General features: G+C 34.9%; 1 protein-coding gene across 3 annotated transcripts; it reads right to left on the bottom strand.

The window, feature by feature from the left end:
• Positions 1-8589: 8589 nt before the first annotated feature.
• On the bottom strand, positions 8590-20874 carry LOC127706898 (uncharacterized). Of its 3 annotated transcripts, XM_052211624.1 has the most exons (8): positions 20675-20874; positions 20059-20286; positions 15430-15621; positions 14465-14551; positions 11697-12496; positions 11018-11216; positions 10327-10443; positions 8590-9530 (listed from the first exon to the last, which is right to left on the bottom strand). In XM_052211624.1, exons 1-8 carry the CDS (start codon positions 20694-20696, stop codon positions 8734-8736), a joined length of 2442 nt encoding a protein of 813 aa, XP_052067584.1. In that variant the 5' UTR covers positions 20697-20874; the 3' UTR covers positions 8590-8733. The 3 variants fall into 3 exon arrangements, with proteins under 3 accessions (XP_052067584.1, XP_052067585.1, XP_052067586.1); XM_052211625.1 differs by lacking the exon at positions 20059-20286; XM_052211626.1 differs by lacking the exon at positions 20059-20286 and having other exon boundaries at positions 20762-20874.
• Positions 20875-22666: the final 1792 nt, after the last annotated feature.

The raw sequence follows: 22666 nt of genomic DNA, 5'->3' as shown, positions 1-22666 counted from the left end.
AATCAGTTTTGCTTGACTTTGAACAGGCTTTTATTACCTGCCAATTATTTTGAATCAGTAATGTGAATATTGATTTGAAATGTCGGTTGTTGTGTGTTTTGTGTCACTCTTCTGTTTATGTTTGTTCCTATTTCCTACTATAACACATTCGTTTCGTATAAGGGCGAGAGTTGATCGCTTTCAAAACACATTTGGGCTAAACCTATCCTCCAAGTGGTTATTCAAAATAGAGAACCCTTATTTAGAAGTTGTCGTTTGTTTACTGTCTGTCGTATGTGTTTCTGTAATTAAATACACCGCCGATGCATGTTAATAGCTATTACGTACTTGGATATAATACGGTTACAACACTTTCGGAATTAAAAAAGTTATGTAGTTACAACTTTACTAGACGTGGTACATATCGACGCTAAATGAAACTGAAATGTATAGACGCGTATGAAGATGTCCATCTATTTTCAAGTATACGATTTAATGTACTCTGTGGTATAATAAGGTAATTCTGTTTAAGGTGGCTGGGTGGTATAAATATCTAATATAGGATTTGGCTAATTTTTTTTATAAATGAACTTTATCATATGTTAAGTGGAAAAGTAAAATAAAAAAATGGGTTCACCGTCTAGTTAATTGTTTTTGAAGGATTCAAGTTTACTGGTTTTCATTTAAGATTACTATAGAAATGATAGGGAAATGAATGCAAAGCTACCTTTTTTGAAGAATTTCGCATGAAACCTAATATAGGATTTTTTAATGTTTGTGTTTTTTCTGTTGCTGAAATAGTCTTTCTAAATAATAAAAAATAAAATCAACAAGTCACCGTCTAGTTAAGACAAAAAATGAATATTATTAAAAATAATGGTCATTTTTTCAATGGGGGAGATAACTCTGTCTTTTACAATTTTTTTCTAATCATTTGGAACCATATATAACAGACCTGGTTATAGAAACTTGTTATACCTTCTATACATGTAAGACCATATATAGTATTATATAACATTTTCAAACAATTGCAGTTGATTTGCATATTGGTTGCCATGGCAACCATCAGTCAAAATGGAAAATCACTAATTTTTGGCAAATTTTTTAATGTTCAGTTCAAATTCAAGACCATACAATTTGAAAAATGAGCAGACAGTATCAATCATAATAAGAGGTGTGTTTGTTTTAAGAACCTGCATGGGCAAATAGTTCTTAGTTTGTCTGAAGTTCTCTTGCTGAATACCACTGGTTTCAGTGGATAATATTAGCTATTCTCGCTTGATTGTAATGAAACTTGGACAGCTGAAAAGTAAAGGCAGTGCTTACTTACTTATGGGTTTTTTAATGACCGTGACTGGCTATGAAGCCCTGGCACAGTCGGTCATAATGGCAGTTGGAAGGAGACTGTTGATTTAATAGTAAATAGTTGAAAAGGTCAATGTCACTGTTACTAAAAATAGAAATGTAGGAACACTGATATCTTAATGTAACTAGATGTCTTTTGCATTACATATACTAGTGAAAGGTATTAAGAAGTGGATTTCGTCTATTGCATATTGGGTCAGTCTGTTAAAGAATAATGTTAGGAAAAAGATACATAATACACCAATAAGCACATTCATATAAGTTAAAGTCTTCATTTTGTTGCAATGCATACTATTTCAATTACTACACCATTCTAGTAATGTAGTACTCCAACAGTTTTTTAATGGGTCAAGGGATCATCTGTTGCAGATTTCTATTATACTGACTTTTTTTAAAACAAGAGTGCACACGCTGAAATGTCTCGTCTTCTTTATTAATCATTGATATTATGTTGATAGTCCTAAATATAAAGCTTTACTACAACTATCACATAAACTTAACATGATCCAAGAAAATGAGGTCAAGGTCATATAAACCAAACAAGAAATACATGTACACCTTTCAATACACTAAATATAGTTGACCTATTGCTTATTGTTTCTAAGAAACAGACTTAACCAAGAAAACTAATTATTGACCAATGAACCATGAAAATGAGGTCAAGGTCAGATGGACCATGCCAGGCAGACATAGTTGACCTATAGCTATTGCTTATAGTTTAAGAAAAACAGACCAAAACACAAAAACTTAACTATAACCACTGAACCATGAAAATGAGGTCAAGGTCAGTTGACACCTGCCAGTTGGACATGTACACCTTACAGTCTTTCCATACACCGAATATACTAGACCTATTGCTTATAGTATCTGAGATATGGACTTGACCACCAAAACTTAACCTTGTTCACTGATCCATGAAATGAGGTCGAGGTCAAATGAAAACTTTCTGACGGGCATGAGGACCTTTCAAGGTACGCACATACCAAATATATCCTATTACTCATAATAAGAGAGAAATTAACATTACAAAAAATCTTAACTTTTTTTTCAAGGAGTCACTGAACCATGAAAATGAGGTCAAGGACAATGTACATGTGACAGACGGAAACTTCGTAACATAAGGCATCTATATACAAAGTATGAAGCATCAAGGTCTTCCACCTAAAATATTAAGCTTTTAAGAAGTAAGTTAACACCGCCGTTGCCGCCGACGCCGCGGATCACTATCCCTATGTCGAGATTTCTGCGATAAAAATCTCAGGGTCGACAAAAAACCTAGAGACTCACTCAGACACCTGACTTACACTGATTATTCAGTTTACAAGACAATATATCATCTGCAATAAAGGCCACACCCCAGGGACCTCCACCATTAGTATTCCAATTTTGATGAAACTTTGCAAGCAGGTAGAACTTGTAATACTGATCCTTTATGCAATTTTTGTTGTTAGTGGCATTGAACTAGCTGTCAGTAACTGCGAGTACTCTCAGATCAGTAATAAGTGTCTTTTTGTTGTTGGGATATACAAGTAACCGACCACGTTCACTTTGTGTTTTTGTAGGATGTATTTCTATTTGTAACCATCTTTTGAGTTAAGCCTTTTTCAACTGATTTTTATAGTTCGTTCTTATGTCGTGCTGTTACACCACTATCCTAGGTTAGGGGGGGGGGGGGGGGGGGGGGGGGGTTGTGATCCCGCTAATATGTTTAACCCCGCCACATTCTGTATCTTTGTGCCTGTCCCAAGTCAGGAGCCTGTAATTCAGTGGTTGTCGTTTGTTGATGTGTTACATATTTGTTTTTCGTTTATTTTTTGTACATAAATTAGGCCGTTAGTTTTCTCGTTTGAATTATTTGACATTTGTCATTTCAGGGCCTTTTATAGCTGACTATGCGGTATGTGCTTTGCTCATTGTTGAAGGCCGTACGGTGACCTATAGTTGTTAATTTCTGTGTCATTTGGTCTCTTGTGGAGAGTTGTCTCATTGGCAATCATACAACATCTTCTTTTTTATATATATATAGTTAAACAGAAGTTGTCCATCTGAAAAATCTACAGTCGTCATCATGATCTTATTGACTGCTATGAATTATCTGTTTCCAAAATGACTAATGAGCTAATCTTGTCATAGATGTTTTCTCCTTGCCGTACATGACCTTCATTGATCAGCACGACATGTGTCTTGCAAAAAACAGGAACTGCTCATCCTTCCAGAGCATCTAACTTAGAGACTGGTATGTCCCCTACCACTGGCATATTGGATGAGCAAATATATAGTTTTTGGTTAGAGACTGGTATGTCCCCAAACTCTGGCATGTTGGATGAGCAAATATATAGTTTTGTGTTTGAGACTGGTATGTCCCCTACCTATGGCATGTTGGATGAGCAAAAATGTTTTTGGTAAGAGACTGGTATGTACCCTACCACTGACATGTTGGATGAGCAAAAAAGGTTTTGGTTAGAGACTGGTATGTCCCCTACCACTGGCATGTTGGATGAGCAAAAATATAGTTTTTAGTTAGAGACTGGTATGTCCCCTACCTCTGGCATGTTGGATGAGCAAATATATAGTTTTTGGTTAGGGACTGGTATGTCCCCTACCACTGGCATGTTGGATAAGCAAATATATAGATTTTGGTAAAAGACTGGTATGTCCCCTACCTCTGGCATGTTGGATGAGCAAAAATGTTTTTGGTTAGAGACTGGTATGTCCCCTACCACTGGCATGTTGGATGAGCAAATATATAGTTTTTGGTTAGACTGGTATGTCCCCTACCTCTGGCATGTTGGATGAGCAAAAATGTTTTTGGTTAGAGACTGGTATGTCCCCTACCACTGGCATCTTGGATGGGCAAATATATAGTTTTTGGTTAGAGACTGGTATGTCCCCTACCTCTGGCATGTTGGATGAGCAAATATATAGATTTTGGTTAGAGACTGGTATGTTCCCTACCTCTAACATGTTGGATGAGCAAAAATGTTTTTGGTTAGAGACTGGTATGTCCCCTACCACTGGCATGTTGGATGAGCAAATATATAGTTTTTGGTTAGACTGGTATGTCCCCTACCTCTGGCATGTTGGATGAGCAAAAATGTTTTTGGTTAGAGACTGGTATGTCCCCTACCACTGACATGTTGGATGAACAAAAATGTTTTTGGTTAGAGACTGGTATGTCCCCTACAACTGGCATGTTGGATGAGCAAATATATAGTTTTTGGTTAGAGACTGGTATGTCCCCTACCACTGACATGTTGGATGAGCAAAAATGTTGTATTTGGTAAGAGACTGGTATGTCCCCTACCACTGGCATGTTGGATGAGCAAATATATAGTTTTTGGTTAGAGACTGGTATGTCCCCTACCACTGGCATGTTGGATGAGCAAATATATAGTTTTTGGTTAGAGACTGGTATGTCCCCTACCACTGACATGTTGGATGAGCAAAAATGTTTTTTGGTTAGAGACTGGTATGTCCCCTACCACTGGCATGTTGGATGAGCAAAAATGTTTTTGGTTAGAGACTGGTATGTCCCCTACCTCTGGCATGTTAGGATGAGCAAAAATGTTTTTGGTTAGAGACTGGTATGTCCCCTACCTCTGGCATGTTGGATGAGCAAAAATGTTTTTGGCTAGGGACTGGTATGTCCCCTACCACTGGCATGTTGGATGAGCAAATATATAGTTTTTGGTTAGAGACTGGTATGTCCCCTACCTCTGGCATGTTGGGATGAGCAAAAATGTTTTTGGTTAGAGACTGGTATGTCCCCTACCTCTGGCATGTTGGATGAGCAAAAATGTTTTTTGTTAGAAACTGGTATGTCCCCTACCACTGGCATGTTGGATGAGCAAATATATAGATTTTGGTTAGAGACTGGTATGTCCCCTACCTCTAACATGTTGGATGAGCAAAAATGTTTTTTGGTTAGAGACTGGTATGTCCCCTACCACTGGCATGTTGGATGAGCAAATATATAGTTTTTGGTTAGACTGGTATGTCCCCTACCTCTGGCATGTTGGATGAGCAAAAATGTTTTTGGTTAGAGACTGGTATGTCCCCTACCACTGACATGTTGGATGAGCAAAAATGTTTTTGGTTAGAGACTGGTATGTCCCCTACCACTGGCATGTTGGATGAGCAAATATATAGTTTTTGGTTAGAGACTGGTATGTCCCCTACCACTGACATGTTGGATGAGCAAAAATAATGTATTTGGTAAGAGACTGGTATGTCCCCTACCACTGGCATGTTGGATGAGCAAATATATAGTTTTTGGTTAGAGACTGGTATGTCCCCTACCACTGACATGTTGGATGAGCAAAAATGTTTTTTGGTTAGAGACTGGTATGTCCCCTACCACTGGCATGTTGGATGAGCAAAAATGTTTTTGGTTAGAGACTGGTATGTCCCCTACCTCTGGCATGTTGGGATGAGCAAAAATGTTTTTGGTTAGAGACTGGTATGTCCCCTACCTCTGGCATGTTGGATGAGCAAAAATGTTTTTGGCTAGAGACTGGTATGTCCCCTACCACTGGCATGTTGGATGAGCAAATATATAGTTTTTGGTTAGAGACTGGTATGTCCCCTACCTCTGGCATGTTGGATGAGCAAAAATGTTTTTTGTTAGAAACTGGTATGTCCCCTACCACTGGCATGTTGGATGAGCAAATATATAGTTTTTGGTTAGAATGGTATGTCCCCTACCTCTGGCATGTTGGATGAGCAAAAACGTTTTTGGTTAGAGACTGGTATGTCCCCTACCTTTGGCAAGTTGGATGAGCAAAAATGTTTTTGGTTAGAGACTGGTATGTCCCCTACCACTGGCATGTTGGATGAGCAAATATATAGTTTTTGGTTAGACTGGTATGTCCCCTACCTCTGGTATGTGCGATGAGCAAAAATGTTTTTGGTTAGAGACTGGTATGTCCCCTACCACTGGCATGTTGGATGAGCAAATATATAGTTTTTGGTTAGACTGGTATGTCCCCAACCTCTGGCATGTTGGATGAGCAAAAACGTTTTTGGTTAGAGACTGGTATGTCCCCTACCTTTGGCATGTTGGATGAGCAAAAATGTTTTTGGTTAGAGACTGGTATGTCCCCTACCACTGGCATGTTGGATGAGCAATTATATAGTTTTTGGTTAGACTGGTATGTCCCCTACCTCTGGCATGTTGGATGAGCAAAAATGTTTTTGGTTAGAGACTGGTATGTCCCCTACCACTGGCATGTTGGATGAGCAAAAATGTTGTTTTTGGTTAGAGACTGGTATGTCCCCTACCACTGGCATGTTGGATGAGCAAATATATAGTTTTTGGTTAGAGACTGGTATGTCCCCTACCACTGACATGTTGGATGAGCAAAAATGTTTTTTGGTTAGAGACTGGTATGTCCCCTACCACTGGCATGTTGGATGAGCAAATATATAGTTTTTGGTTAGACTGGTATGTCCCCTACCTCTGGCATGTTGGATGAGCAAAAATGTTTTTGGTAAGAGACTGGTATGTACCCTACCACTGACATGTTGGATGAGCAAAAATGTTTTTGGTTAGAGACTGGTATGTCCCCTACCACTGGCATGTTGGATGAGCAAATATATAGTTTTTGGTTAGCGACTGGTATGTCCCCTACCACTGACATGTTGGATGAGCAAAAATGTTGTATTTGGTAAGAGACTGGTATGTCCCCTACCACTGGCATGTTGGATGAGCAAATATATAGTTTTTGGTTAGAGACTGGTATGTCCCCTACCACTGACATGTTGGATGAGCAAAAATGTTTTTTGGTTAGAGACTGGTATGTCCCCTACCACTGGCATGTTGTATGAGCAAAAATGTTTTTGGTTAGAGACTGGTATGTCCCCTACCTCTGGCATGTTGGGATGAGCAAAAATGTTTTTGGTTAGAGACTGGTATGTCCCCTACCTCTGGCATGTTGGATGAGCAAAAATGTTTTTGGTTAGAGACTGGTATGTCCCCTACCACTGGCATGTTGGATGAGCAAATATATAGTTTTTGGTTAGAGACTGGTATGTCCCCTATCTCTGGCATGTTGGGATGAGCAAAAATGATTTTGGTTAGAGACTGGTATGTCCCCTACCTCTGGCATGTTGGATGAGCAAAAATGTTTTTTGTTAGAAACTGGTATGTCCCCTACCACTGGCATGTTGGATGAGCAAATATATCGTTTTTGGTTAGAATGGTATGTCCCCTACCTCTGGCATGTTGGGATGAGCAAATATATAGTTTTTGGTTAGAGACTGGTATGTCCCCAACCTCTGGCATGTTGGATGAGCAAAAATGTTTTTGGTTAGAGACTGGTATGTCCCCTACCACTGGCATGTTGGATGAGCAAATATATAGTTTTTGGTTAGAGACTGGTATGTCCCCTACCACTGACATGTTGGATGAGCAAAAATGTTGTTTTTGGTTAGAGACTGGTATGTCCCCTACCACTGGCATGTTGGATGAGCAAATATATAGTATTTGGTTAGAGACTGGTATGTCCCCTACCACTGACATGTTGGATGAGCAAAAATGTTGTTTTTGGTTAGAGACTGGTATGTCCCCTACCACTGGCATGTTGGATGAGCAAAAATGTTTTTGGTTAGAGACTGGTATGTCCCCTACCACTGGCATGTTGGATGAGCAAATATATAGTTTTTGGTTAGAGACTGGTATGTCCCCTACCACTGGCATGTTGGATGAGCAAATATATAGTTTTTGGTTAGAGACTGGTATGTCCCCTACCACTGACATGTTGGATGAGCAAAAATGTTGTTTTTGGTTAAAGACTGGTATGTCCCCTACCACTGGCATGTTGGATGAGCAAAAATGTTTTTGGTTAGAGACTGGTATGTCCCCTACCACTGACATGTTGGATGAGCAAAAATGTTTTTGGTTAGAGACTGGTATGTCCCCTACCACTGGCATGTTGGATGAGCAAATATATAGTTTTTGGTTAGAGACTGGTATGTCTCCTACCACTGACATGTTGGATGAGCAAAAATGTTGTTTTTGGTTAGAGACTGGTATGTCCCCTACCACTGGCATGTTGGATGAGCAAAAATGTTTTTGGTTAGAGACTGGTATGTCCCCTACCACTGGCATGTTGGATGAGCAAATATATAGTTTTTGGTTAGAGACTGGTATGTCCCCTACCTCTGGCATGTTGGATGAGCAAATATATAGTTTTTGGTTAGAGTCTGGTATGTCCCCTACCTCTGGCATGTTGGATGAGCAAAAATGTTTTTGGTTAGAGACTGGTATGTCCCCTAACACTGACATGTTGGATGAGCAAATATATTGTTATTAAGCCAATCACTTAAAATTTAAAAATATATAAAAAAAAAGAAATTTATCAGTGTAAGTTGGAACTCGCCCAAGCCACCTTAAGTTTCACGGGTCAAAAAGTCATATAGCTTCTGAATAACCTTTTTACAGCTGGTAACAGGCACTTTTCCTTGAATTGTAAGTTCTGACAACAATGCACGTAATCCATCTATTCCATTTCTTTCAATGGACAACTTTAAATGAGACAACCTTAAATTTGAATGTGCAGCTTTCAAGGCTGTTGCTTTAGATACAGCTTTACAGTTAATAGCCTCACTAAAAGTTTTCAAATTATCTTGCTGAATGTGACAGTTATGTGGATAGTTAGGAGAAAAAATAAAACCTGTGATGTTATCAGATATAACATTTCCTTGTGATGTACAAGTAACTAATCTAAACAACAATCTAGTGTCCTCTAGGGCATTATGAGCAGCATAGGTTTCATCAAGAAGTGTGTCAACAAGACTAGTCTGACTATAAGAAGCTAGTCCAGGAACAACATGTTTAAATACATCTAAACTATCCACAAATCCAATAATATGGCTACAAAACTCTGAGTACATGTTATAAAATCTTAATGCATTGTATAAAATATGACAGTCAAATCTTTTTATATTATGACCAACAAGAATTGGTTTGCATGAAAATTCTGACAGAAATGTAATAAAATCAGTAAGAGCTTGATGTGGATATTTAAAGTTGACTGGTTTTGAATTGTACAGCATATTGTTTCCACACACTGTGATCTTTGTAATGTTGGTGGCTTCCTTTGATATTGGTTGGCTTGGCAAGATGTATGTATCAAAAGTGCTGTCCTTTGAATAAGCTGCAAGTTGTATAATATCAGATGATCTACCTGAAAAAAGAAATTATAATGCAATAGGTCCTATTACAGGATTGATTTAGGGGTTGGATAAACTTTTGCTTTATACAGTCAATGACTGCATAAAGTCTCCTGGCACCCTTGGCTTCAACCTTCAAGCTATAAAAAGCAAAACAGTCTCGGTCCCTGAAATCATTATTGCTGCATAACAATGTTATTTTGCTTGTGAAATTATATGCAAGAGAAGTTGGCATCATAATTTACTATGCATATATGAAACACATGTTTCTGCTTTATTTGTGTAATTTTTGAAATATTTTAAATGCAGTATAAAAACAACATGCATTTGGTAAATCTTAAAGCCCGTACCAATCAATTTTGTATTTGCCTATAAGAAATGTATAGTGTCTCATTTTCAAACTATCACCAGCGTTTTTGGGCTTTAGTATTAAAATAATATTGTGAAATTATAATAGCATAAAAGAGTACCAAAAAATCAATCTAAGGGGTTCAGAGGCTTGAAAGTATTTTCTAATCATATAAATGATGATGGAATGTGTAACAATTTTACATACATTAATATATATGGTATATAAAATTATATGGGCATATGTCAGCGTACATTCAGTCAACATTGAAATTTAGAATATTGCAATCAATTGGGTCTCAAATTCCTAAAAATAAGGTCCAGGTCATTAAATATCTTAAACTTGAGACGGACATACAATTACTTTTACAGCAATACAATACAAGACTACCATCCAACAACCTATATTTTAGCCTTTTTCTATTCATTTTATGGTCATAAAAAAAGAAAGTTAAAACTTACTAAGTCCTGTGGTTTCCAAGTCAAACACCAACAAAGGTGCAACTGTCATTGCTTCTTTGTCAACTTCGCCAATCTCCATAACTTCAGGAATTTCTTCTTGATCTGGATGTTCAATTCCTAGTACATGTACAAAAATTGTATGCATGAAGTTTAAAATTTATCAAACGATAACATGACATGGAATTGTATGATTGATGACATCAGAGATACTTACACATGCAAATTTTACCTGCAGTTTCTTAACTTTTATTGTGGTTTCATAAATTTGAACATTTTATCCAATAAAGTAAAAAGACAGTTGTATTATGAAATAACACAATATTGCCATGTGAAAATTTTCTAACCATTTGATGGTGAGGAATAGCAACAGTAAGGTTCTACTGAATTTTTACCACAGAAAATGCTAACTGATACTTTTTTTTTTTATTTTTAAAAAAATTTTCAAATAAATTAATAAATGTATCTACTAAATTATGTAGGATTAGATATCGATCTTATGAATATAATAATGTAAGTGAAAGAACTCAAAACATATATTACACTATCTATTAGTAAAAGCAAGTCCAATTTAGAAAAATTGCATCCAAACAATGATATGAGAAGAAAGACAATGTACATGTATGTGTAAATTTACATGTACTTGTTCTGTGGTAGATGATACAAAGAAAAGCTCAGTATAAAAAATAATCACCTATTTCACTTTCGTAAGTTTTTCCTTCTCTGACTTCCATTCCAGAATTCTTGGAAGTTCTTTTCTTCTTCAGAAGCAGACGTTGTTTTTTCCCCTCTTTTGTCTTCGAAACGGTTGACTTTCTGTCTCTCTTTCTGTTCAATTTCAATGATCTTTTAACTGTTTCACCACCAGGTGATAATCCAGATGATTCATGTACCTGTAATAAGTTTAACATTTAGCAGTTGATGGAAATGGGGAAAACATTTAGGGGATAAGCCAGTCTGATATGATACAACTACAGCATATTAGTAATTATAGAATAGACAGAAGAGTAGACATTCTTAGCCTTATAACATCACTGCTTTAATTTGAAAGCAGGGAGGTAAAAACTATGTATTATGAATTTACACTTATTTGGGAACCTTGCCAGTTATTTTTGTGTTTTCATGTCTAATTGTCTTTTTGGTAATTTAATTGTTATTGAAGATCTTTGGTTTTCTTTAAATCATTCACAATTTTTTAAGAATCTTAGTGATTAACAGCTTGCTATACACATCTTGTAGAGACTTTTTCATTGTTGAATGTCTTATAGTTAGGTATATATGTATATATATGTGTCATTTTCTGTGTTGCTGTTTTGTTAACATTTACACCAAATTTGCTTTTGTACATAATATAAACCTTATTTTACACTAACCTCAGACACATAGCCATAGCCTTCATTTTTCTGCAGTACTGCTGAACTCACTCTGTAGCTTAAGCTGGATGAGGCCGAGTAATGTTTGTATTTTGGTGCTTTAGTAGCTATGGTCATATTCAAACTCTCATTAGCTTGTGAGCTTGCTAGATTCGCCAGTTTCTTTGAGTTTGGCACCAATTTGTCCAGGAACAATTTTTCTAGATCGGACTTCAGGTCTAAAGATTTTAAGTCTTTTCCATGAGGAAGACTAGAATGTTTATAGGTGCTTTTGTCTTTTAAATAGCCACACCAACTTTGCATACAGTGTGCATGTTCACCAAAAATGTGATCAATTGAAGCCCTTAATCCATTTTCTATTCCAGCTTGGTTTCCTTTGTTTTGGTCCAACATATAAGCAAAGTTTCTGGTAATAGCATTAATCACCATCACAGATAATTCCTTATGTTTTGGCTTCAAGCTATACAGTTTATTAACTATATTTTTGGTTACATGGTTACGATCACTGGTTTTAACCATTTGTAAATCTGGCATTTCTTTCATGGCTCTATTGTATCCAGTAGAATCATCATCCCCAGCAAGTTCAGATATTGGGACATTTTGTTCATTTAAATCTCTGATCATCTGGACAACCATGTCAGGCTCCATAGCTTTTGCTGATCCAGTCCAGTTTTTAGTACACTTGTGTTTTCTTGGAACTTCTCCTTTTCTATTAGCAATGGTACATACTCTACAATCCCCAGATCTCATGGTATGATGCAATACTTTTCCAGTCTTTTGCCCGATTAGTGATGCCACTCCTGAAATCAAAATAGCAGTTGCTGATATATGTAAATAATCAAAGTCACTTGACTGTAACAAAGAAGTGGGACCATATCAAATTGTTAAAATCAGTAAGGAGAAACTCAAATTTCTTCGAAAGACGACACAGACATCACCATAACATTATATGATTGTACAAATTTTGCAGTCATATGAAAAAACAAAATATGGATGATGGCATTGATGCCCCAGTTTATCTGCCTCATGCATGAGTATTCACAGATTTTGATAAATAATGATGCAGAACTTTTCATTTCTTTTTTTTTAGTTTCTTTAAAGAAGTTTTTTCTGTAATAGGAAACAAATGATGCACAGGGCCTTACCATAAGAAATCCAAATCAGGGGCATTAATATATGCCTCTCTTTATCACATATTTGATGAAAATCAAAATCCTATGCACATCCTTCATTTTCATGATCATGTGTAAAAACAAATTTTAAAATCCTAAAGCTGTTGTTCTAAAACTGTAGAAGGAGGTAACTGGACAAACCATGTTCACTTGATGTAGCTAGTACAAAAAAGTACAAAAGTCCAACTATCTGTCATGTGAGAATATTTGTTTGAATATGAATTATAGTTCCTGAATCAAATGTGAATGAAGCCAAAAAAAAGGCTTGCTAGCTAGTCATTTTGAATGAGGGTCAGAATGGAGTTTACAGAATGGAGAATGATGGGCAAAATTTGCAGAATAGAGAAAAATAAGGCAAAATACATGTAAATGGATATCTTCACTTGTATATACATGTATGCACGAGTCAACTTCCACATACAGATGCATGATTCATGTAGTTAAGGTTTTGTTATTATAAGAATTGTGTATAAGTTTCATGACTTTTGGTTGAGGCAAACTGAAGTTGGAGAACTGAATACAAAAATTCAGCAATTTTAATATTTATAAAAGGGGCATAATTCGTGAATTGTAAAAGTGACGCTACCCAAATTCAAACTTGATCTGTGTTTCGTGGTAATAAGCATTGTGTATAAGTTTTATAATATTTGGTTGAGGCAAACTAAAGGACGGACAGGACGGACAAGGGTAGCACTTAACGACCCCTCCGCTACAGTGGGGACATATACATAAAGAATAGAGAATATTGGGGTGGTAAAATAAAGAATAGAGAAAAAATGACCTAAATATTAAAGAATACAGAAATAAAGGACCCCCATCCATACCCTTTTGAGCTTAAGGTGGCTGGAGCGTCTTAATTAAAATTGACAGAAGTTTTTAATAATTTGTCAAAATGAAGTTTTTATCATGCTTTTTTTCAAAAATATAATAAAAAGTATGGGTCACGCTACAGGTTGTGCAAAATTGTCAGATTTTGTATAGATTATGCATGGAAAATCAAATTTTGTGTGATAAAAAGAAAACTACCTGATAGAATTTTAAGATATAATGTGAGGTGATAGCTCTTATAACATGCTTTCAGATAAGAAAAAGAAAAATGGGGTCACCGAACTTGTTTTCTTGCTACAGATTAAAATAGGTAAATTCACAACACTTTGTATTATAAATATTACTTTATCTGAGTTATCTCCCCTTATTTGGCAAAGTTGAAAAAAAATGAATCAAACACAAATAAGGTGTTTTTGAGAAATTGCAGCCGTAATTATGATAAAACACACATTTTTTATATTTACATCAAAAGTCTTACACATAAATTACATACTACTCTCAAAATTTGCACATTTCATCAAAGATCTAGACCAACGTTATCTGCTTCTTCAAAATCCAAGATGGAGGAAGACACCCGAGCCACCTTAATGTATTAGGGGCCAGTACCCGTTCGTATATATATTTTCATATGCATCTAGACAAAGATTTTTTAGTCAACATTATACAGACAAAGAAATTCCATGCCCCCTTTAGAATATATTTTTGTATATAATAGAATCAAACTGTATTTACAGGCATACTATAGTAATTTGTTTGATCAAAACAAACCTGATAAACTGTTATATGCTCTTCCTGAACCCTTCTTCTGCCAGCATGTATCTGTTGAGGCATTTATACCCTTTTGTTGTTGACTATCTGAAAAGAAATGAGCCAATTTAAATTCCTAAATTAAAAATGCAGTTTTCAGAAATAATGTCAAGTTTTAATTTAGTAACATGAACATTTTGATTGCTGCTAATTAGGAAATAACAGTATTGTATTTAAAGATTTGCAGGTATGATAATTGTTGATTTAATGGTCACCTATCGAGTTAACTGATGATGCATTACAGAGCCTTAATAACTTTTAACTTCAGCACAAGATGTTGTCAGACAGATACAGTCTGCACCATAAAATCTTTTCCGACTTCTAGCCTGAAGACCAATATTCAACATTCTTATGTGGCTTAAAACAAAGTTTTGCAAGAACTAACTAGTCAAAATTAAATTTTACTAGTCTGGGGCATCAGATTAGAAGCTAACGTTGCAGACTGTTAGATTTACAGAGGAAATGTGATATATATATAGAATAAAAGTTGCTTTTGTTTTAGAAAAAAAAAGGTTTGAGGTTTTATGAAGTGTAAGCTGTAAAAGTACATGTATGTTATATCATATACTGTAACCAGTTTATAAGTTAAAAACAATCCTTATATATACTCCCATATAATAAAAAAAAATGAGTTACTCCTGACAAATGTTTTTATTCACTTTTTTCCTCCACGCAGTTGAATGTTGTATATTTAAAGGAAATGCTTTCCGAGTAAATTCATGTTATTTTATCTATTGCCCAAAAAAAATGCATTAAAAAACATATATTCTCCTTTTATTTTCAATAAGATTACAGTTCTAACTTTAACTTTCATAGTAAGTATAGCCAGGGATCTCCATGGATGAAAATTTAATGATGGAGGAACTCTGACCAGAACAAAACCATAGTAAAAGCTGCATTTATTTTATATATTTGTGTGGTCTAACCTTCATCAAGTGTTATTGCTTCAATGGCTTCCTCTAATAAAAAATTCTTTTCTGAGGCCTCTGCATTGCTTTCAAGGACTTCTCCAATTTCCATTTCTCTTTCCTTTAGGGTCTTTGGGTTAATACAATGGATGTTCATTGCTGCAAGTAGGTTGTTCAGTTGGGTTTCCCCAATTCCAGCATGGATCATCCCTGAAATTTTTAAAGTAAAACATGCATATAGTTACGATACTGTTGTCAGGTCATTAAAGATTGCATATTTTGGCTTTAATATTGATTCACTTATAGGGTCTTTGCATCGGAATTAAACATATTTATTCTAAAACCAGTTGTTGGCATGACACGGGTTGTGTTCTTCTCATATATTTTATGACGGTATAATACTAAACCCCTAACAGGAGGGATTGTGCCTGATATTCATATGATGAAGACATAATCTTTCAATCAGTTTAATTGAGGTCTGGAGCTGGCATGTCAGTAACTGCTAGTAGTCTGTTGTTATTTATGTATTATTGTCATTTTGTTTAATTTCTTTTGTTTCCTATTCTGACATCGGACTCGGACTTCTCTTAAACTGAGTTTTACTGTGCGTACTGTTGTACGTTTGTTTTTTCTACATTGGCTAGAGGTATAGGGGGAGGGTTGAGATCTCAAAAAACATGTTTAACTCCGCCGCATTTTTGCGCCTGTCCCAAGTCAGGAGCCTCTGGCCTTTGTTAGTCTTGTATCATTTTTAATTTTAGTTTCTTGTGTATAATATGGAGTTTAGTATGACGTCCATTATCACTGAACTAGTATACATATTTGTTTAGGGGCCAGCTGAAGGACGCCTCCGGGTGCGGTAGTTTCTCGCTGCATTGAAGACCCATTGGTGGCCTTCGGCTGTTGTCTGCTCTATGGTCGGGTTGTTGTCTCTTTGACACATTCCCCATTTCCATTCTCAATTTTATCTATATCTATATAAACAAATACACTATACATTATTCATGGACATTGGTTATTGTCGAAAAATATACAATTTATTTGTGCAAACATTAGAAAAAGGCTTGATGATTGCAAGATATACATGTACATATAATTAGAGGTTCCCATGAGAATGCAATGCTCACCTGGAAACCTAGACTTGATACCTTATTGGTATGATATATATGTTCTGCTGATCTTTTTTTAATGTATGCTTGATAGAACTGCTCCAGATTTAGTTATGACATTTTGAGAGGCAATAACTCCTAAATTGGTCTTATGATTTTCATGAAAATTTTATGGAGGCAAATAATGTATAGTGGATTGGCCAGAACTGTTTTTTGATGAAAGAAAATCATTCTATAAATTTTGTCAGATTGTAAGAAAATTTTTTTGCAGGCACAAAAACTTATTTTATAAAAAAATATGATTTTAATGTTACATTTATATAGCTTATTACATGTATCAGTATTCGATCTTTTACAGATCTTAATTATAAGACTTCTGTTGAGTAAAAAGAAGAAAATATCATTTTTAATATATTATCCAGTTTCTCAAGATAATTTTGTGCAATGAAACATATTGAAGCTTGAAATTCCATATGCATCTTCAAGTTTTTTTTGTAGATATTGACCATTCTGATGACTGAACTTGATAACAAAATGCACACTGAGCCTTGAAAACACCTTTTTTTCCATTTTTTTTTAGTGAAAAAAACTGAGCTTTACTCCATCTTTAATAAACTCCTATAGTGTGTAATAAGCATTTTCAAGCTTCTCATGGGGTGCACAGATAAAATCTCAATTTTCAAAAAAAATAATTGAAAGAATAGTAAATACAAATATATCACCCTCCATTAATGTTGAATACATATATATATATGTACATTAGTATCATTGCAATAAAAGAAATATGTACAGATTTGGACAAAAAGAGCCTTCTTTTAGTGGTCAATATTGAAACTAGAGGCTCTAAAGAGCGGGTGTTGCTCACCTTGGTCTATGTGCATATTCAACAAAGGACACTCTCCAACATTGTAGATGAGAATAGAATTCATGACAAAAATCTCAGTTTTGTTGATCTTATAATGCTGATCATTTATTCATTTTAGTTTCTCTCTATCTTCTTTAGTTTTTGCTCAAAACACAAAAGAGAGGTAAAGAAATCATCATTTTAGGGGATGGGCAATCACTCCTATAAAAAGTGACAGCATACTACCTATATCAAGAATGTGACTTGTTAGTAGATCTTATCTGTTGCTGATAATTTTTGTGATTTAAACTGTCTATTCTTCTATTATTTTTGCTTATTTATGTTTCTATCTATCTATTATAATTTCTAAGATATAAGGCAGTAACACAAAAACATGGCAAAAATCATCATCAAAGGGCAATAACTCTAATAAGGAGTCGGCTGACGATTTCGACAATGCAATCTTATTTGTAGAACTTGTCATGCTGCTCATTTTTGAAATTTAATATTTCTCTGTATCTATTATAATTTTCAAGATAGTTTGCAAAAATTTAAAAAATGGTAAAATTTGTCATGTAAGGGCAATAACTCCATAAGAAGTCGTCTGACAATTTTGACAAATAAGAACAAAAGGTAGTGCTCAACATTCTAAACATTTTTGCTCATGTCAGATTTTCTCTATTCATAACAGTTTTCGAAATAATAGACAAAACTTGCATTTTTAACCATATGTTCTATTTTGAGCCATGTTGGTTGGCAAGCAGGGTAATCTGACACAATTTTTAAACTAGATACCCCAATATTAATTGTGGCCAAGTTTAATGAAATTCTGCCCAGTAGTTTCAGAGAAGATTTTTGTAAAAGTTAACGGAAGACTATGGAAGACCAACGACGGACGCCAAGTGATGAGAAAACCTCACTTGGCCTATTGAGCCAGGTGAGCTAAAAAGTGCTTTCACTGTACTTTCAATATGGTACGCTTAAGAAACTGCAATATAGTCAGGCTAATGTTTTTGTGACAAAAAAGCTTAAGAACTTATAAATGGTATACATTTCTGAATAAAGAGTTTTCACTGTGAATGGGTTATACATGTACTGAAATACATTTCAGTAATAGTAATCATAATTAAAGCAACATTTCCAGAAAAGATTACCTTCTTCTTCTCAGATTTTCATGAAAAAATAGATGTTTTCTTAAAAATGCCAGAATTGCAATGTTGTTTGATACTAAATGGCTAATTTTGGTGAAACTATGTGCAGAATCTGTCAATTTCTGCTTGTTCAATGTGGTTTTAACAAAAGCATTTTGTATTCTGTATTTATGCACCGGCCTATCCCTCTGAAAAATGTTGAGTTAGTTTGGAGGATGTTGGTGGTTAAACCTGACAGTAAATTCTTGTTTTTCATCATATATTGTTCTTTAATCTTTGTGATAATTTAGCAATGTTGACAGAGATTGAAGAGTTTACATGTTATACTAGGCAATTTTCGAAAGTGTAATTGAAAATTGTCATAAGAAACCAACCCAACACTTTTTATAATCTGCAAAAGAATTGACTTGGAGGATAAAAAACAGACCAGGCAAGGTTACAGGAAACAACAAAAATGTTTGCATGGCCTAATCTGACTGAAGACATTTGACCTTTAATTAAATTTTTAAAATAAAAAAAGGAGCCATATATTACCCACCTACCCCTCAAAGTGAAATGGACTAATTATACATGTAAAGTCATTTTGTACCCTAGGAAAAACCATTTCGTACCCTGACAAGTATGAAAGATCTTTCCTTTTTTTAATTATACCTAGCAGGAAAAGTGGTGAATGAAAACAATTAACAAAAATTTCAATGATTTACAAAAAATATATATGATACAAAACAGTTAACATGTAATTAGTCTAGGAGGTATGCAATCAGTTAATGCAGTAGGCTTATAGGGGACGAAATGGCTTTGGTCATGGGTACGAAATGGTTATGGTACGAAATGACTACATGTAGCTACCAAATGGACAGTCCCTTTAGGGAGCAACCATTTAACTTCAAAGGGGGGAGGGGGGATAATGGTTTTTTTTAGTCAGAAAATTTGTTTCGCACATACATGTAGCGCGAACAAATTTATTTACTTTTTCGACGCAATCAATCAGATTATTTTTTTCAAAAGTTAACACTATAAGGTATGGGGGGAATTTGCATTCAGAATATTTTTTTGGGTCATCTGCTTGACCAGAATATATTTTTGGAAAAAACCATAACCTCCCCTGAAAGTTAAATGGTCGTTCCCTTATACATTTGTTGATGTGGTTCATAAGTGTTTCTCGTTTTTTATATACATTAGACCGTTGGTTTTCCCGTTTGAATGGTTTTACACATGTCATTTTTGGGGCCCTTTATAGCTTGCTGTTCGGTGTGAGACAAAGCTCTGTGTTGAAGACCGGACTTTGATATATAATGGTTTACTTTTACAAATTGTGACTTGGATGAGAGAGTTGTCTCATTGGCACTCATAGTCATACCACATCTTCTTATATCTCATTCTTCTTCCTGGTACGGGAAAAACTCCGGTGCCAGAGTGTGGAATATCCCGGATATATCTATGTTCTTATTTCAGGGAAAGTCTCCATATGACTGGCTCAATGCCATACATTGTTAGTCATTTATAATGGAAAAGTGAATAATAAAGAAACACATTAAAGTACCTGTAGCCACTTTAGTATTTATATCAAAAATACCATTTCCTCTCTTTACTTCAGTACGATAGTGAGTTTTGCCCAATTTGATTCTGTCAATATTTCCACATTCAGTACACTGAACAAACAAAATTCCTGACAAGCCAAGGGGTCTGACTCCAAGTGAGTTATGCAGGTGCAAAGGAATGAAACACTTAGTGCATTGCTGTAATTGTTTGGCAAGGACATCAAGTTCTACTACAAAACGACAATAACTTAAATCAACAAGATCTGATGGAATGTTTGTGAAGTCAAAGTCAAAATCTACATTTAAATCTTTTTCTGCCAAATCAATAACTATTTCATTTTCGAAAACAGGATCAAGACAGTCAGGAGTTGTGGTTTCTTTGACATAAGGATGGTCAATAGAAATATCAGGGACAACATATACATCATCTTCATCTTCAACATTTTGTGTTAAACAATTCTGTCGGTTGTACACCAAGTTTTCTATTCTTTTAGTTTTCTGTATTTGTCTTTTCTTTGCAAACTTCCCTCGCTCATTTCTCAATACAGACATACTTATACAGCAGACGATATTCTGCTAATAATTCAGTTTACGGTTGTTCCGATTTATTTTACTTACCATTTTTCTCGAGTACTTTCATGTGCACGGGACTTTGACTGGTCCATTTCGTGGGTTAAACAGTATAAAAAAAACATAAAAATATACCGAAATATAGATCGGATTCCGTCGTTTTCGGTTATCATTTCTGTATCTACCATAACCGACTCAAATCGTACAAACTGCATCAACAATTTTCGTTTTTGACTTCCTTGTTGACATATTTACAAAACCGGAAGTGCAAAATTTAATAACAAAATAACTCAGGAGATAAAAATAAATATAAATAAACGTATTTTAAGCTACAGTATCAATAAACAAGTGTTTCATTTTGTCAAAACTACATTTAATACGCTAAATAATAATGTATGAATTATTGTGACAACAGACCGGTTTCCGTCTTGGATACCGTAACTATGCGCAACAAGTTGCGCAGTGGGCGCGAAAATTTAAACCCGTGAGCCCCCTTAAGTTTCATTATAAAATACAGTCTGAACACAAAAAACAAGATTAGGTTTGATTGAATTCAATGTTTTATCTCTTGTAAACCTGGATACCACCCATGTTATCATTTACAAACAGATCTACTGTGCCCACCTTCCAAAAAAGACGTCATCATTTTGCCAGAAAGCTGTTTGATAAATGATTATTATGTAAACAAAGTAAATTCAAAACAGAATTACTGCATAATGCCATTCTTGTTAATTGTTTGATACAAATCTATTCACGGGTTTACTCAATATAGAAATATTGAATCAATTCATCAAACGCGCCGTCCTCACTAGTACGGTGAACGAGTAAGGAGAAGTCGCTTATTTACAGAGTTTAGTTGTGATTTGGACTATACGGCTATAAATCACAGTATTGGTAGTTCGATGATATGACTTTACATTTTGGCTGTCGTCAAAATATTGAACGGTGCAATGTTTTGTAAAAAGGGCTTTTAACATGTTAAAGTAAGTTAACTTACATTAAAAAGAAAAAAAAAATGACATTGAAAAGTGTGTAGGTCTGCATTCTTTCAGAACATTCGTAATATGCTTTCTGTTATTATATAAATTGTTGTTACACCTTGTTTTAACGAATTCAAATAAAATAAAGCCAAAATTATCCGTTATTGAAGATTTTTAGTAAAAGTTTAGTACTAGGAATATTTACATTTAAAAGAGTACGCTTCAATTCAATTTCATAATTGATGTTTTCGCTAAATGTAAAATAATCGACATCTATATAATATTCCAAACCTTAATTAAACAATAAATTCACATTTTGAAAAAAGGTGTCGTTTGTCAGAGAAGTAGCAATGAATCAGTCCATTTATTTACAGCTAAAAGTAAATAAAGCTTTTTTTGTCAGTTGAAAGTCGTTATGATGGAATCACTTGTACTTTAAGATAAAAAGGATGAGAAGTTCTCTTCTAGTAAAGTTATACTGTTAGTACAGTATGTCGGTTGATTATTTTGTTGGTAGGTAAACAGCAAGTTGCAAATATTTTTTGGACGTCCCAGATATCATGTATAATCCGAAAATGACAAACCTGACGAAAATGACGATTGTTTATAAATGTACCACACATTATGTAGAATAAAACTGTTCAAATTTCTTTTGAACATTTTGTCGAAAACGTAAATCAAAGGCAAATAAGGTGAATTGCGATGAAATATTCATGCAATGCATAGAGTTTAATTTAGGAAGAGACCGTAAAAAATGTGGAACGAAGCAACGTCAACAATGAAGTTGATATCCCATGATTTAAAAATATTGTTCCGATGCGTTCTATCAGCTTTCTACTTAAACAACAGTCTTTTCTTTTTAGATAGCTGCATGTGATCACAAAAGTGTACATTTATATCCATTCATTAATGTATATAAGAATATAAACTAAAAACAAAAGAAATGTTTAATGTCTATAATGTCTATATATAGAGAGTCTAACGAGTAAAGTCATTTGCTTTATTGGGAAACAAGTACAATACGATTCTCGTGTACATAATAAAAGGTCAGGTCTAATAT

This window comes from Mytilus californianus, unplaced genomic scaffold, assembly GCF_021869535.1.
Source record: "Mytilus californianus isolate M0D057914Y unplaced genomic scaffold, xbMytCali1.0.p SCAF_6, whole genome shotgun sequence".
NCBI classification, from domain to species: domain Eukaryota; kingdom Metazoa; phylum Mollusca; class Bivalvia; order Mytilida; family Mytilidae; genus Mytilus; species Mytilus californianus.
The sequence above is the reverse complement of the archived record's forward strand: the minus strand, read 5'-3'. Positions and strand labels throughout refer to the sequence as shown.